General features: G+C 43.1%; 1 protein-coding gene across 4 annotated transcripts in view; it reads right to left on the bottom strand.

Moving 5' to 3' along the window:
• FZD3 (frizzled class receptor 3) overlaps positions 1–18,544 on the bottom strand; it is a 107,269-nt gene that overhangs the window by 32,629 nt on the left and 56,096 nt on the right. For all 4 annotated transcript variants that reach the window (XM_038396626.2, XM_038396623.2, XM_043510071.1 and 1 more), the window contains exon 4: positions 16,107–17,124. In XM_038396626.2, the coding sequence (XP_038252554.1) occupies positions 16,107–17,124 (1,018 nt within the window). The remainder of the gene's footprint in view (positions 1–16,106; positions 17,125–18,544) is intronic.

Below are 18,544 nucleotides of genomic sequence, written 5' to 3'. Positions count from 1 at the left end.
GTCAAGTGTGCTTGGAAAGTCTGGCATGCCACATGCACCGCTCTCTGACATTGATGTGGAGAACGAGTTCTGCCTGAGAACAGAGACCGTGTGTCCTGAGGTCTCCCAGATGTGCTTCCCAGCCCAAGGCTGACATGTCTCACTAGTGAGAGGGATGGCTGAGGACTGGTGAAGAGACCCCCTGCACACACTACCTGCAGGTCAAGCCACCACTGAGGGAGTCAAGGACCAGACAAGGCAGTTACAACCCTGTCCAAACTGTCTTGAGTTGGCTGATACACCAGGGCTAGCCACAATTGGAGAGGCCGAAGTCTGAGCCTAGCATGTTGCACCACATAGGTACAAGCGAACATGTGTCCTAGAAATTGAAGGCAATTCCTTGCTCTGGTCATGGGGAACTACATGAGACTTTGAGTGATGTCGCCCAGGGCCAAAACCTTGCTTCTGGGAGGTATTCCCTGGCCTATGTTGAGTCCAGTACTGCCCATATGAACACTATTAATTGAACAGGGGACAGAGTTGATTTCCCCACGTTCAGAAGAAGGCCCAGTTCATCGAACACCATTCTTATGAAGTCAACTTATGCCTTCACTTGAGCCTTGGAGAAGCCCTTGATCAGCCAGTCATCGAGGTACAGGAATATCTGTACCTGCCATCTGCGTAGGAATGCGGCCATGACTGCCATATACTTGGTGAACACACTAGGCACTGCTGACAGACCAAATGGGAGGACTGAACTGGTAGTGGTTGTTAGTCATCACAAACCTGAGGTACCTTCTGTGGGATGATGTAATCGCTATATGAAAGTATGCGTCCCTCAAGTTGAGGGCAGCATACCAGTCCCCTGGATCCAAGGAAGGGACGATGGAGGCCAAAGAGACCATATGGAACTTGAGTTTCTTCATGAATTTGTTGAGCTCTCGCAGATCTAGGATGTGCCTGAGCCTGCCTTTGGCTTTCGGTATTAGGAAATACTGGGAATAGAAGCCCTTGCCCTTCAGCTCCTGAGGAACGTCTTCCACTGCCCCCAGTGAGAGGAGCGATTGAACCTCCTCTACAAGGAGTTGCTCGTGAGAAAGGTCCCTGAAGAGGGATGTGGGGGGGAAGGAGGTGGTTGAAGGACAGGAGGGCAGAGAATTGGAGGGAGTATCCCCTCTACAGCAGGGAGCACGCAGCCGTCCGACATAATACAGGCCCATGCAGGGTAGAAAGGGGATAGTCGAGACAAAAGGTAAGCAGGATGGATCCAGTCTTTGTACTGGTGCACCATCCTCATGCACACTTTCAAAAGACCTGGTTTTGGCCTGAGGCAGATTTAGACTGGCCAGAGGAGGGATGAGGTCTCTTTCTAGAGTACCTATTCCTCCTGCAAGACGCCTCCTGCCTACTCTGAAACTGAGAGGCCCCACGGAGGAACTGAGGTCTAAAATGCCTCTGTAGGTTAGCAGGGGTGTAGAGGCCAAGGGATCTCAGGGTGGCTATCAAGTCCCTGAGGCTGTGCAAGGACGAGTCAGTCAGTCTTTTCTGAGAATAAAGTCTGTCCCTCAAAACGGGAGGTCCCGGATTGTCTGCTGTACCTCATGTGGAAAGCCAGAGACCTGCAGCCAGGAACTCCTCCTCATGGCCATCCCAGTTGCCATGGTGCAGGAAGCTGCATCTGCTGCATCCAAGGTTGCCTGCAGGGATGTCCAAGAAATCAGTTTTTTTATCTGGAAAAAGGGCTGAACAACCCTTGGCTGGATAACCTCCTCTACTAGCACAGAAAACTCCGCTCGAGAGTCCATGGGCACGAGTTCAGCAAACTTTGCCATGACCCCACAGGTGTTAGTTATATCTGCTAATCACTGCCTGATGGTAAGCGATACTGAGTTGCAACTCGCCCCCCGTGTTCAATAAACCTTCCTCCCAAAGAGATCCAATTTTTGGGCCTCTCGATTCTTCGGGGAGGGCCCCGGTAGCCCTGTCGCTCGCGCTGGTTAGCAGTGTCCACTACCAGGGAGTCCAGCGGGGGGGGGTGAGTATACAGATGTTCACACCCCTTTGAGGGAACGAAGTACCTCCGCTCGTACTTTTTAGCGGTGGGAGGCAGCGGGGACAGGGTCTGGCACAGGGTCCTAGTGGTGTCGCTGATGGTCTCGATCAGTGGCAGCATGATACGAGATGGCTCAGGAAGGGAAAGGATATCGACCATCAGGTCGGTCTCCTCTACCACCTCCTCCAGTTTAATGTTCAGGTTCTGGGCCACTCATCTCAGCAGCGGCTGTAAGACCCTGCTGTCCTCCAAAGCTGGAGCAGCTGATGAACCAGCCACCACCTCATCCGGAGATGAGGAGAACAGGAACTCCTCTGGAGTCCCGAGGAGCTAGGATTCTCTGGTGCCGCAGTCAGTGCCACAGTTGTTGATGCCAGAATCATCCATGTCAGTATCGAGGACAGCTGGGCAACCGTTGACATTCCCAGTGCCGAAGGTGTGCGGTGGCCTGAAGGACGCAGAGACCACCGACGTTGGTCTAGACCCGTGGCTTTCAGACTGGGAAGACCACAGAGGAGCAGAGCCCCTCTGTGCCAGTGATGAATGATGCCAAGTGGGGGACTGAAGCGGCTCCTCCATGCGGGCAGCTAGTGCCATGGGCCGATGCATCCGAGATGGTGCACACATCGTTGCCATCATCACCGGTTTGCCCATGAAATTCACCGGGCCCCGAACCAGTGCAGGCGAGCTCTCCCACCTTGGAGGAGAGGCTGGTGCTGTAAGTGCCCGGAGGTCCACTGAGGCCTCCGACGCCTCCGGGGTGGAGAGGAGCTCCAAGTCCTCATGATGGGAGGCTGGCGAGTGATGAGGGTCCAGACTTGACTGGACCCATGCTGGGGCAGGAGTCAACGCAACCCCAGTTGAGTTGCTCACTGACTGCCTGGTCCTTAGACTTGGTCGGGGAGCGCACTGTGTCAGCCTTGTGGGGCAATGGAGATTGAGACCGGTGCATCATGGAAATCTGGGTCCTGTGCCGTGAGCTGTGGCAGTGCTAAGGATCTCCAGAGGAGTCCTTCCTCGGCACTGGCTCATGCGTCAACGGTGCCAGAGCACTGCACACTGAAGAACTGGTGCTTGAGGCTGGCACTCTTGTGCTCTGCTCTGACTGAGGCCAAAGTGCTGCCTCCATGGAGTAAGATATGGAGGCACTGTTCTCGGTCTTTCAGGGTCCTGGGGCAAAATCCTGTGCAGATCTTACAGCTCTCATGAATGTGACCTTCACCAAGACACTTCAAGCATGAAATGTGTTAGTCACTTTTAGGGATAGACCTACCACAGGGGACAGAGGCATACCCCAGAACATTTTTTTGGGGGGAAGCTCCCCAAAGGACACTGTCTCCTACTACATACACTAACTATACACACACAAAAAAGGACACTGAGAAGCACGTGCTTGCCAAGGCAAGAGCAATGGGGAGTTCCAGATAGCCATCACAGGTGATAAGAAGGAACTGAGGGGATGGCGGGTCGGTAGGGCCCTATATTGAGTGTCATGAAAGCGCCACTCCAGGAGGTGCCCGGAACAACCTGACATACTGCTAGGGGAAAAAATCTTCTGGCACCCATTCACACACACCTGATTGGAACTGACATGAACAAGCACTTGAAGAAGAACTACTGGTGCAGGAAGTGAAACCAGGTATTATAGGTGTAAGAGAAACATGGTGGAATAGTAGTAATGACTGGAGTACAAGTATTGAAAGGTACGTGCTGTTCAGAAAAGAGAAATAAAACCAAAGGTGGTGGAGTAGCAGTGTATATTAATGATGAAGTAGACTGTACAGAAATTAGAAGTGATAGAATGGATAAGAGTCTGTTTGGGTCAAAATCACGTTGGGGAAGAAAGCTACTATAGGTTCTCCTGATTGTAGCATACTCCAAGCACTGATTACCAGGGTCCGCTTTGGATATGGATAGAGACCTCTAATGTTTTTAATGAAATAAATGCTACTGGGAATTGTGAGATTATGGGAGACTAATTTCCCAGATATAGCTAGGAAGAGAAATGCTAGTAAAAATAGTAGGGCCCAGATTTTCCTGGAAGTGATAGCCAGTAGATTTCTTCACCAAATAGTTGCTGAACCAACAAGAAGTGATGCCATCTTAGATTTGGTATTGGTGAGTAGTGAGAACCTCACAGAAGAACTGGTTGTAAGGGACAACCTTGGCTCAAGAGACCATGAGCTAATTCAGTTTAAATTAAATGTAAGGATAAACAAAAACAGATCTGCAACAAGGGTCCTTGATTTCAAATGGGCAAACTTTAAAAGTTAAGGGAATTAGTTAGGGAAGTGGACTGAACTGAAGAACTCCAGAATCTGAATGTGGAGGAGGAGGCATGGAATTACTTTAAGTCAAGGTTGCAGAAGCTATCTGAAGCCTGCATCCTGAGCAAGGGGAAAAATTCATAGGGAGGGGTTGCTGACCAAGCTGCATAAGCAAGCATCTCAAACAGGTGATTAAGAGAAAGCAGAAAGCCTACAAGGAATGGAAGATGGGAGGGATCAGCAAGGAAAGATCTCTTAGAAGTCAGAAAGTGTAGGGAAAAAGTGAACTGCCAAAAGCCAACTGGTCCTTGCAAAGGGCATTAAAAATCAATAGTAAAAGGTTCTATAGCTATATAAATAAGAAAAAGAAAGAAGTGGGACACTAAGCACTAAGGATGGGGTAGAGATAAAAGATTATCTAAGCATGGTCCATCAATTAAACAAACACTCGGCCTCAGTTTTTAATGAGGCTAATGAAGATCTTAGCGGTAGTGGCAGGGTGGAAACAAGGATATGGAGGTAGAAATTACAACACCCGAAGTGGAAGTCAAACTCAAACAGTTTAATGGGACTAAATCGGGGGGCTCAAATAATCTCCATCCAAGAATATTAAAGGAACTGATGTATGAAATTTCAAGCCCAATAGCAAGGATTTTTATTTAATCAATAAATTGGGGGTTGTGCCCTATAACTGGAGAATGGCTAATACAGTTCCTATTTTTTAAAAAAGGGAAAGTGATCCAGGAAACTACAGGCCTGTTCATTTGACCTCAGTTGTATGCAAGGTCTTGGAAAAAATTTTTGAAAGTGAAAATAGTTAAAGGACATAGAACTGAATGGTAATTGGGATAAAATACAACATGGTTTTACAAAAGGTAGATCATGTCAGACCAATGTGATCTCCTTCTCTGAGAAGGAAATGGATTTTTTAGACAAAGGAAATACAGTAGATCTAATCTGTCTGGATTCCAGCAAGGCATTTGATACTGTTCCACATGAGAAATTATTAGTTAAATTGGAGAAAATGGGGATTAATGTGAGAACTGAAAGGTGGATAAGGAACTGTTTAAGGGGAGACTACAGCGGGTCATACTGAAACAGTGGAGTTCCTCAGGAATTGGTCTTGGGACCAATCTTAAACATTTTTATTACTGCCCTTTATTACTAGCACAAAAAGCAAGCATGTGCTAATAAAATTTGCAGACGACAAAGTTGGGAGATATATCCAATATGGAGGAGGACCGGAATATAATTCAAGAAAATCTGGATGGCCTTGTAAATTGGAGTACTAAAAATGGGATGAAATGTAATAGTGCAAAGTCAAGGTCATGCATTTAGGGACAAACAAGAATTTTTGCTATAAACTGGGGATTTATCAGTTGGAAACAACAGAGGAGGAGAAACACCTGGGCATATTAGTTGATCAGAGGATGGTCTATGAGCTGTCAATGTGACGCAGCCATGAAAAAGGCTAATGCAGTCCTAGGATGCACCAAGCAAGGTATTTCCAGTAGAGACGGACAAGTGTTAGTACCATTATACAAGGCACTAGTGAGACCTAATCTGGAATACAGTTCCGGTCTCCCATGTTTAAAAAAGATGCATTCAAACTGGAACAAGTGCAGAGAAGGGCCACTAGGATGATCAGAGGAATGGAAAACCTATCTTATGAGAGGAGACTCAAAGAGCTTGACTTATTTAGCTTAATCAAAAATAGCCTTAGGGGAGATATGATTACTCTCTATCAATACATCAGAGCGATAAATACCTGGGATGGAGAGGAGTTATTTAAGAGGACAGAAGAACAAATGGATATAAACTGGCCGTCAACAAGTGTAGGCTCAAAATTAGGTGAAGGTTTCTCACCATCAGAAGAGTGAAGCTCTGGAACAACCTTCCAAGGGAAGCAGTGGGGGAAAAAACTCCAACTGGCTTCAAGACTGAGCTTGATAAGTTTATGGAGTGGATGGCATGTGGCCCATTGGCGACTGCCAGTAGCAAAAATCCCCAACGGCCGACAACGGGACACTAGATGGGGAAGAGTTCTGAGTTACTACAGAAAATTCTTTCCCAGGTATCTGCCTGGCAGGTCTTGCCCACATGCTCAGGGTCCAACCGATTGCCATATTTGGGGTTGGGATGGAATTTTCCCCCAGGTCAGACTGGCAGACACCATGGGGTTTTTTTGCCTTCCTCTGCAGCATGGGGTACGGATCACTTACAGGTTTAAATTAGTATAAATAGTGAATTCTCTGTAACTTGAAGTCTTTAAATAATGTTTTGAAGACTTCAGTAACTCAGCCAGTGGTTAGGGGCCTACTTCAGGAGTGGGTGAGGTTCTGTGGCCTGCAATGTGCAGGAGAGGTCAGACTAGATGATGACGATGGTTCCTTCTGACCTTAAAGTCTATAAATCTGAGCTTCAAATAATGGAGGAAAGAAGAATTTGTTAATGATAGCTGAAGTGGTGAGTGGGAATAAAGAGCTTCCATAAAAATATATCAGAGTAAGTAGTAGTAGTTCAGGGAGAGAGTAGGCATATTAATAAAAGAGGAATTCCTTTTAAAGTCCTTCTTTGACAAGAACTAGTATATGAAACATTCAACAAATGAGAAGGAAAGATGACCCTGTTAAAATAACTAACGAGAAGGTAGGAAAATATTTGGAAAAATTATCCATATATAGATCAAACAGTCTGGATACTATAGTGGAAGAAAAACAACCTCTTCTAAATCTTCAAAAATTCTCTGCCACAAATTTGTCAGACTGCATGAATGACTGCCTTCAGTTTGTATTCTTAATATACTGCAAGACATCTGCATGCTGAGGTGATGTGAGAACATGTGTTCCCTTCATTTACATCCCAAGAGTGACTAGGGCTTGGTGTACACTACCACTTATGTCACTCAGAAATGTGAATAAGCCACCTGCAAGTAACATAAATTACACCAATCTAAGCACTGGTATGGACAACACTATGGTGGTAGGAGACCTCTTATGGAGGTCAACTTATTATGCTGACAGGAGAGCTCTCTCTCCCGTTGGCATAGTCTTCACCAGACGTATTGTAGCTACGCCGCTGTAGCACTTCTAGTGTAGACTACCTCTTAGAAGTGCAAAATGGAGACAGGATAACTGATATTGTTGGAGATACAAGTGAGCTATTTGGGCAATTAGTTTGAATGAACTGCTTTTCTTAAAATCTGAAGTAGATACAAGAAATTAAATTGATTCACCTCTATGAAGTGGTGCAATATCTTCTGTGTTGACTTTATTTTTATTAACTTAGTTGATGAGGGATACAAAAGAAGTCTATTTTGATATTTGGACTTGCTGAATGACCTCTGAGTCAACTGAGCTCCAGAAAGACTTAGGCTATGTCTACACTACCACCTTGTAGCGACAGCTGTGCAGACAAAAAATTTCCACCCCCAATGAGAGCCAGTAGCTTTGTCGACAAGAGAGCTCTCCCACTGACAAAGTGCTGTTCACACTGGCGCTTGTCATCGGTAAAATTTTGGGTGTGTGTTTATTTCACACCCCTGAATGACAGAAGTTTTACCGACGAAAGTCCAGTATAGACAAAGCTTTAGATCGTGGTTTTCTCTTTTAAATGGAGCCTTCTTTGAGAATAAGATAATTACATTTAACAAGCATCAGCTTCTTAGGGCAGATTTAAGCGAACCCATTACCTCTACTATGAGGAGTTCTAAGTAATACCTTGTTTTTGAAAAGAAAAGTCTAGATTTATATATATTTTTTTAATCGCTGTGCCATACACCAATGACATTAAATGTTTTAGAAATCAACCTGATAGTACATTTCTTAACAAAGCTTCTTTTCTGTATTCAAGTTAACTCCCTTCCCTCTGTTCTTTGAAAAGTTATGGTAACACAGATAGTCAAAACAACGGAGACACTTCGTATTTAAAAAAAATATTGGCAACTCCTGTGATTTATGAAACTCTGCAAATGTTGCCCCCCCCCCTTTTTTTTTTTTTTAAAAAAAGAAACAAGGTGAAAACACCATCCCAATTTATTCTGCATCCCACAATGCAGAGGATTCAACTCTCAAATAATTACTTCTGGTCACTGGTTTCGGCAAGATGTTTACATGCCTCCTGTTTTTTTCTCCTCTTTGGTCTGCAAGTGCAATTGTTCTAAAGCACTTGTGCATGAAAGTAAAGAAGTGTCAACTGGGGTTACAATTCACTGCAGCCATGGGAAGAGAAAGTCTGTTACAAAACTTTCTTAAGTGTGATTCAGCTACATTGTTACAAATTAAAAATTGCATTTCAATTCAAACTTCCACCTTAAAGTTTAAAAAAAATCAAGGTAAACACTCATTATGTACTATATATTTGTGTGTGATTTTATAGCTGCAATTTCAAAGGAATAATTCACCTTTACCTGTTAATTTTCTATGAAGAAAAACATACTTGCAGAATTAGAGATAAATCTTGTAGCTGTTACTCTTAAACTTAGGCAAAACTCCCATTAGCATCAATGCAGCATGGAATGCGTCATATACAGTTCTAATGATTGCAGCAGATGATGGATTCAGGACTCCTTGGTGTTATTCCTGGCTCTAGCTCCTGGAAGCAGTGGTGTGTACTCCCCGCAACTCCTACATGGAGGAGCGGCCAGGCGACTACGTGATGCCCCATGCGCAGGCACCGCACCTGCAGCTCCAAGCAGCAGCAGCATGCCCCCCTCCGGCTCCTACGCAGAGGCACAGTGCTGGCCAGGTGGCTCTGTGCCCTGTCCTGTCTGCAGGTGCCACCCTTGCAGCTCCATTGGCTGTGGTTCCCAGCCAATAGGAGATGTGAGGTCAGTGCTTGGGGCAGGGGCAGCGTGCAGAGCCCCATGGTTGCCCCCATGCTTAGGAGCCGGAGGGAGGACATGCCCTTGCTTCCGCGAGCTGCTTGAGGTAAGCGCTGCCCGAAGCCTGTGTAACACCGACAGACCCCAGTTGTCGGTGGGCGGGATCGAACCTGGGGCCACTGGAGCTTAGCGCATGAGCCTCTACCATACGAGCTAAAAGCCAACTAGCTGTTAGCTAAGGCTGTAGAGCATACTCATTTAACTCTTTCAGTGGTCTCAGTGAAACTAGATGGGACAGAACACCACATCCAGAAGGTGTGTGGGTTACACCTGCACCCCTGAGGTCCTCCCCCCGCCCCCCGACTGGAATGGGGAAAACCCCCGACCCCACTCCCCGGCGGAAGCTTAAGGGCCAGATTAAAAGTTCTGATAGGCCCACAGGCCATAGTTTACCCATCCCTGTTCTACCCTGTCATATGCTCATCGGATTCCCTCTTCAAGAGGGATCCCCAACCTTGAAGGGACTCTACAGGAATATTTGTATACCTTCTGTGTTAACGTCCTTCTGTTTGTTCAGGAAAGGAGGAGGAGATGCAGTTTTGCCAACCCCAAATGTTCAAAAATTATGAGTTAGGCTCACCAAAAATCATGAGATTGGTTTTAAAATCATGAGTTTATGTAAAAGTAACAGATTTGGTGTTTTTTATTTGCCTTCTGGTTTTTGAGCCTTTAGAGTACACTAAGATCACATCTTGAAGCTTTCTCCATAACCATGAGGGCTAGAAACATACTTTTTCTGTAAGAATGAAGGCTGAAATTATCACATCCACTTGACTCCAGGAGCTGGGGCTTTAAGGAAAACAATCATCATGAGACTGGAGGCAGAAAATGAAGCACTAATCACCCTTACCTAACCCCTGCCAAAATAGCACATAGGTGCTTTTGAAATGTTTATCTTTTATGAATATACCTTTTAAAACAAAAAGGTACAAAGCCAAGCATTAGCTATTGATAAGCCAAACCTATCTAAAACCGTATCGAGGGAGTGTGGTCTTCCCCCAGATAGCTGCCAGGCACTGGAGACACCACAGAGCTGTTGGGGCTACCATTAGCCATTTACCCTGGCAAGACAAACGATGACCCCAGAATCCAGGTACCTCCTGAATGGGAGTGTAGGAAGGAGACCAGGAAGCTGAATAGGGTTCGGCTGCATTACTGATTGCCAGCTGGCTAGCATGTTGTGGCTGGATTCCCTGCTGGCCTAGTGGTGGAACACTCCGCCACTGTTAGGGCCCTGGGCTAGGATGCAGTGGAGGCAGGTGGGTCTGCGTCACCCTACCCCAGGGCATAGCAGCCTCCCACCTTTAGGCCAAGAGGCCTACGTGGGTCCGTCGTCCAACAAAGCTTGGATGCCAGACTGTTTTGCTGTCTGCCCCGCCAGAGAATTGATCTCCCTAGACTATTGTGTTGCTCTACCCTAACTGAAGGCCAGAGCCCCTTAACTGTGGGTGCCCCACCTTGCTCAAGGCCTGAGCCCTGCTAGACTCACTGCTGCTCTGCCTGACAGCAGGCCAGAGCCATTAACTGTTTGCTACCCCGCCCTGACTTAGGGCCTGCACCAATAGACTCATTGCTGCTCTGTCTGGACTGCAGGCTTGGGTCTAGTGGTTGGCTAATTCCCCCCTGAACTGAGTCACTCCAGAGCCAACATAGTGAGGAATGCATTCCGATGAAGTGAGCTGTAGCTCACGAAAGCTTATGCTCAAATAAATTTGTTAGTCTCTAAGGTGCCACAAGTACTCCTTTTCTTTTTTTCTGAAATTTAGGTGAACAAAAACACTGATATATCCTTAAATCTAAAAACACCTGTAGATGTAGATGGGAAGGGTTAATAAAATTAACTTTAGGTTAAAGCAATTTTAGATTACAATTCACAGAGAATTGTTATTGACTGGAAGAAGAATTACTAGATCAATTATTAATAATAATAAATTATTGTGGCTAGAGTCCTAAATATGAGAGACCACTAAACTAATTATTTCTGGTAACAGATCAATTATTTTTTCCCACCTCATATTTAAAAATATATGCTGTACTACAGAGATCGAGATTTTTCTAACTGTATATTAAAGAGGGGTTATAAAAGTTGGTAGGAATAATTCAGTCCTACCCCATCCATTTAATGTAAAATCCATGAATTTAATACATTTCCCAAAAAATACGTTTTAAGGATATTTAAAACATATCTAAGTAACAATTTGAATCCTTTCTCCATACCACTTTTTTTTTTAAATAAACTGTCACATAAGTAAAATGCAATCCTCTTCAATTACATTAGAGATTGTCTGTTACTAACAAGTCATAGATTGAAATTATTATTTTTTGTTTCCATAGTGAGAAGTCACAAATCTGACGTGATGCCCTCCATCCAACTTCCAGCAAATCTCCTCAGAAGCCTGTTTGTATGTGAGATCTTAATGGCAATTCAGACTGGCTGAAACAGCACAATGTGACCTAGAATACTTTTATACTAATACCTGGAGGACAAAGGATAGAACCAAACAATTCGCAAAAGAACGTAACAGATTACTGCACATGTTCACATTCCTCAGGAAAATGTACTGCTGCTCTCAAAAACAAGCACTGATTATAAAGATATGAACCAATTCATTCCAGAGCCTGAACTACACTCAATGCAAGGTTCAAAGTGACAGCATAAAGGTGATTGTGTCTCTGACCTGAGGCTTGCCAAGGCCTGGTTAGCCCTTCATGTAGGTTAGAGCACCCTGAGGGCTTGCTTTAATTAGAATCCTGGCTGTGATGGCCCTTATAGGCTGTTGCGGCAGATAGGAATACCCCAGCCACATCTCCTATATCTCTTATTCCTATTCTGTAGTTAGAATAAAATAATGTAATTCTATAGAAACCTTGTCAATATTTTAGCAAACCATTGTGCCATGGGATTAAGTGCTAGTCTCTTAACTGTAACACAGTTTACTCTTAATGGGACAAACCCTGAAGTCTTTATTTAGGCATAAATAATGGAAATCATTCAATGTTGCCCGAGTAAGGACCTCAGGAAACTCCCCCCTCCCCCCCACAAAATAGAGCCCCTACAACTCAAACATTTTAAAGATTATTTAAAAAGATATGCAAGACTATCAAAACATACTAAAAATCTTAAGATTGGCCCCAAACCTTAATCTGTTTCTCAATAGCTTTGACCATCCAAGGATAAATCAACTGATTGCTATTTTGTAAATCTGTTTAAATTAGGGCCCTGGATAGTTTAAGTGGGGAAGCATGTTTATCTTAAGAAAAAGTTTCAGGGGTTAAAAGAAAAACCCTTCTAGTATTCCATAGGGTCTACAGGTCCTTCAACCCAATTTGATGTGAACAGAACCATTATTGTTCTTCCACTGACAATATAACAACTCCTGGTGAGCTATTATAATGTTAATGGTTTGCTGGAGATTTGAGTAGCATTTTTACTACATGCTGACATTATTCCCTAACCAGGATTTTGCTCATTAAGATGCTACACATTTCCATCTTTAAAATACTCCATGAATTCTGAGTAAGCAATAGCCCATCCAATTTTATACATTACAAAGCCAAAATAGGGAAAGAACAGATTAAAAAAATATTTAGGCAAATTAGATATATTCAGTTCAGCAGGGCCTGATGAAATTCCCCAGAGAATACTCAAGGAACTAGATGAAGCAATCTCTAAACAGTTAGCAATTATCTTTGAGAATTCATGGATGGGTGAGGTCCCAGAGGACTGGAGAAGGACTAACACAGAACCAATCTTTTTTTTTTTTTTTTTTTTAAAAAAAAAAAAGAATAAAAAAAGGAAAAAAAAAAAAAAAAAAAAAAGAAGAGGACCCAGAGAATTACAGACCAGTCAGCCTAACTTTGATACCTAGAAAGATACTGGAACAAATTATAAAACAATTAGTTTGTAAGCACCTAGAGACTAATAGGGTAATAAGGAATAGTCAGCGTGGCTTTGTCAAAAACAAATCATACAAGACCAATCTAGTGTCCTCCTTTGACAGGGTTGCCGACCTAGTACATGCGGGGGGGAGTTGTAGACATGATGCATCTTGATTTTTAGTAAGGCTTTTGACAGACCCATGTGACATTCTCATGCAAACTAGGGAAATGTGGTCTAGAATGATATGTTGGTGCAGAAAAGGTTGAAAGACTCTACTACGAAGAGTAGTTATCAATAGTTAGTTATCAAACTGGGAGGACTCATCTAGTGGGGTCCCACAAGAGTCTGTCCTGAGTCCAGTACTACTTAATGTTTTCATTAATGAGCTGGATAATGTAGCAGAGAACATGCTTATCAAATTTGCAGATAAGCTGGGAGGGACTGCAAGCACTTTGGAGGATAGGATTAGAATTCAAAACAATCCTGACAAATTGGAGAATTGATCTGAAGTCAACAAGATGAAATTCAATAGACAAGTGCAAAATACTTCACTTAAAGGAAAAAAAATCAAATACACAATTACAAAATGGGGAAAAACTGGCTATGTGGTAGTACTGCTGAAGAGGGTCTGGGAATTACAATGGATCACAGACTGAATGTGAGTCAATGCGATGCAGTTGCAAAAAAGGCTAGTATTCTGGGATGTATTAACAGGAATGTGCTTTGTAAGACACAGAAGGCAATTGTCTCACTCTACTCAGCACTAGTGAGAGCTCAGCTGGAGTACTGTGTCCAAACTGTGGGTGTCACATTTTTCTCAAATGGAGAAAGTCCAGAGGAGAGCAACAGAAATTATTAAAAAAGAAGTTTAGAAAACCTGACCTATGGAGGAAAGGTTAAAAGAAATTGGGTATGTTGAGCCTTGAGAAAAGAAGCCTGAGGGGGGACTGGATAACAGTCTTCAAATATGTTAAGCACTGTTATAAAGAGGAGAGGATCAATTATTCTCCATGTCCACTTAAGATAGGACAAGAAGTAATGGGCTTAATTTGCAGCAAAGGAGATTTAGGTTAGATATTAGGAAAACCTTTTAAACTATAAGGACAGTTTAGCACTGGTATATGCTTTCAAGGGAGGTTGTGGAATCCCTGTCATTGGAGGTTTAACAACAGTTTAGTCAAACACCTGTAAGAGATGGTCTTGGTATACTTGGTCCTGCCTCAACACAGGGGGTTGGACTAGATGATCTCTCAAGGGCCCTTCCAATGGCTTTATCTCACTTGAGTGGTCCCTTAGCATCTGAATCGTCCAGTGACCTCATTGGTTTTTAGTAGGCTTCCCGCTTCAGATGTACTTAATTTTTTTTCCTATTACTTTCTATTACTTTTGAATAGGTAAGAAAAAACAATAAAGGGTTACAAGTCAGAAAGGAATATCATCAAGCCATACAAAGTATTCCAAACCTTTAAGTGATATTTTTATGGCACTAAAACATGAACCTTGCTTTAGAGCTGAACACTGCCATGGTATTTATACTAGTTTAAGCACAGACACCTAATGGAACTCGTGTTGTTATATAACCCCCTTCAAATAAAGTATTGTGAAAGGTTTTCCATTGAGATGCAAAACAGAGATCATGCCCTAGAAACTAACAATCTGAATGCTTTAGAAACTCAATGTTTTGCCACAACCACTTTAGCACAATAAAAGAAACTCTGCTTCATCTGATCAACTACTCTCCGTATGTCCGATTTTTCTCCTTTCTAAATCTAATTACACCACCACCAAATTGGTGTAACATAGTGGAGAGTGAAGTGGGCTGTAGCTCATGAAAGCTTATGCTCTAATAAATTTGTTAGTCTCTAAGGTGCCACAAGTACTCCTTTCTTTTTATGGATACAGACTAACACGGCTGCTACTCTGAAACCTGTCATAGTGGAGAGTCTGACATCTAGTATTCTCTATGGTATTTGCTTACACGGTGACTGTATCAAACACTGACAAGCCAAACCTAGTCTTTAAAAATAAACCTGATGTACTACAAACTCTTTCTGTACAGGTTACTTCAGATAAGATTTTACCCAACTGTTTGACACATGTATGGGTTTCCTGAAAGTGACATGGAAAACTGTGGTCTAAAACAGTGGCTCTCAACCTTTCCAGACTACTGTACTTCTTTCAGGAGTCTGATTTGTCTTGCATACCCCCAAGCTTCACCTCACTTAAAAAATCAAATAAAAATACAAAAAAGTGTTACATCACACTATTACTGAAAAATTGCTTACTTTCTCATTATCATATAATTATATTCCAATTGATTTATATTGTACTTACATTTCCATGTATAATATTTACAGCAGTATAAACAAGTCATTGTCTGTATGAAATTTTAGTTTGTACTAACTTTGCTAGTGCTTTTTATGTAGCCCATTGTGAAACTAGACAAATATCTAGATGAGTTAACGTACTTCCTGGAAGACCCCTGCGTACCCCCAGGGATACGTGTACCCCTAGTTGAGAATCACTAAAACATTAGATACAGCTACCGAAGACCACAAAACCCTTAAAAATTGTTAACAAGCAGACCACTGATGAAATTCAGTTGCACATCAGACCTCCCTTTCGGGCAAGGCTTGAAACAAACACTTGATTACCCCTTCAAAAGACAAGCCCCATGACCCCACTCTTGGAATGGGTATAAAAGGGCTCCTTCCTCTGTCCTCTTGTGGGTGCCATAAATAAAAACAAACAAAAAACGCAAGAAACTAAGAGAAAAGCATTATAAATCGCATTGACTATAACAAAAAGGTCATAATTCTCCAAGGCTCTGTCAAAAAGGTGCACTGCACATTGCTGCATCCACAGATTTGTTCTGTAATAGCCTTTTTGAAGATCAAATGCATTGATTAATATAACAAATAATGGCAATAACCCTTCCCACCAGGAACAGGAGCTGCTTTTCAGCAATAGATAGTTAAATCCCTACAGAATCCCCTCACTTCTCATTTCTTTGCATTCCTGAATATCTCGTATCAATTTCCTCACCTGATATGGGCATGGGATGTGATATTCTCTGCAGCGTTCTTGTATCCAGGTTGTCTCCCACACACCTCGGAAAGCCTGCTCATAGAAATAGCAGCCAATTACAACCAAGAGTGGAACGAGGTACAGAACACTGAACACGCCAATCCGGATCATGAACTTCACCAGCTTGTCCTGGTTCTCTTTTTCTAATGGGATTTCAATGCGAACCCGATTGAGGGAGATAATGCCAGCGAGCAGCAGAGAAACTCCAACCACAACATATAGGCAGAGGGGGGCAAGAACAAAATATCGTAATGCATCCACATCATAGAGGCCAACAAAACACACGCCACTAATATTGTCACCTTCAATTTTATTCATTGCTAAAAGGATGATGGTTAGAGTTCCTGGAATGCCCCATGCACTGGCATGGAAGAGCAATGCTTTCTTCTCAATTGCTTCACTGCCCCACTTTGGCACAGCTGCCAAGAACCATGTGATGGTAAGAATGACCCACCAAACACTGCCAGCCATGGTAAAGAAATACAGCACCATGAAAAGCATAGTGCAAGCTTTGTTATGAGAGCCCTGTGTCACTGTGGAAGCCTTGTACTGCGCAGGGCTAGATGCATTGCACGCTACTCGGTCCTCAAGCAAAAAGCCAATGAAAAAAATTAATGACACCATCATGTAACAGACAGCATAAAATATAATGGGTCTTTCTGGATAGCGGAATCTTGTGACATCAATCAGAAAAGTTAAAAAAGTAAACAAGGTAGCAGAAAGGCAGACGATGGAAATCACTCCGATGAAATATCGGGCAAAGGAGAGCTCTTCACGCCTGAAGTACATATTTGGACAAGGAGGGGAACAGTCTTGTACTCTCAGGAAAGAATAACCCAGATCAGGGTCTATTTTCAACTCCCGGGGGCACCAAAAGCCATAGTCCCTCTGCACTGCCATTGGGGCCTCTTCTGTGGGCTCTCCAGCTAAATTGAGGTCTACGAGACGAGGGTAAGGCTCATCACAGTCCGGAAATCTTAAAAAAAAAAAAATGGGAATTATATATGTATATTTACACATACTCTAGATATCCTGTTCTGCTTTATGTCTCTAACTTTAGAAAACAACTGGATGGAAAACTAAAAATCTACACAAAAAGGTAATTCATGAATCATGTGGACATAATTTGATTCTCCCTCTGTATTACTGGGTACAGCCTGATTCAGCACAGCATTTAAGTAGATGCCTAAATTTCAGGGTGAATAGTCTGACAAAGGTGACAATAGGGCTACTCACATGCTTAGCACATACATAAATGCTTTGCTGAATTGGGACTTAAGCTCTGTCAGTGCGTTTAGTGCTGTAGACACAAAAGATGCCAAGTCTCCTATCATGTACAGTTTAAAGTGTTTGTAAAAATGACCGCTTTAATTTGCCATAAAACAAGATTATACATTTCATGTTTTAATTTTAAAAAAGTTGCCAAGCAAAATATTATGGTAGTGTGCCAGGAACACCTTAGTTAAGGCAGAGCTTTAGTTTTGCATCTGATAGCAGCTAAGTACTTCTGGCAGCTACACATCTTTCTTAAAAACAAAAAGTATATTCTTTTCTCTACCCAGTATTGCCAAGTCAATTTTATTGCAAGTCTTGTAACTCTTTAAACCTGTCACTTGATTGCCCCATTCTTGCCTTCTCTCATGAAAGTTCCCTTATCCAAGGTGTACACCTCATTGAAAGAAATGGGAGGTGTGCAATTGCCATTTGATGAGAGTCTTTCAAGCAGATGGTAGACTCTCTGGGAGCAAAGCTGTCTAGTCAATATGGTCACCAACTCTCCTAGTTTTCAAAGCCACTATAGTTAGGAATCTAGACAAACACTGAGGAGACAAGGAATTGCGAGGAGCAGTAGAAAAGCCAAAGAGAGGCAGCAGGAGAACATGGTGAGCAAGAGACTGAGTGGAGATACTGGAATGTGAAGAGCCAGGCACAGGAGAGTGCGGGGATAGGTCAAGGTAATGCATAGTGCAGTGGAAATATTGATGTGTAGGGAAAAAGGTTCAAGGGATTGAGCGGAAAAATAGGGTAGAACACGAGAACATGAAAAGGAGGAGGGACACTGGAAGAGGTACAAGACGAGAATGAGGGTGGGGGCTGAGAGCTATAAAGGAAGAGGGAAGGCTAATAGAATAGCAGCTTCCAACCCCAGAGGCTACGAGAGAGTAAGTGGAGTCCTCCTTTGAGCAGCCAGCAAGGAGGTCCAATTTTTATGTGCTTACGGTTCCATTTTGAACCTAGAGAGAGACGCACATTGTGGGTTGGTTCAAAAACTGGAAAACAATTAAAAAAACCACTCACAGTTTGAGGGTGAGACTCATGACTTTTGAACGCTTGGCACTGACAACACTGTCTACAGTACTATTGTACTTATAATGGGAAAGTCAGATTAGGCAAGA

The sequence above is a fragment of the Dermochelys coriacea genome, chromosome 3 (genome assembly GCF_009764565.3).
Source record: "Dermochelys coriacea isolate rDerCor1 chromosome 3, rDerCor1.pri.v4, whole genome shotgun sequence".
In the NCBI taxonomy this organism is placed as follows: Eukaryota; Metazoa; Chordata; order Testudines; family Dermochelyidae; genus Dermochelys; species Dermochelys coriacea.
This window is presented reverse-complemented; position numbering and strand designations above follow the sequence as displayed.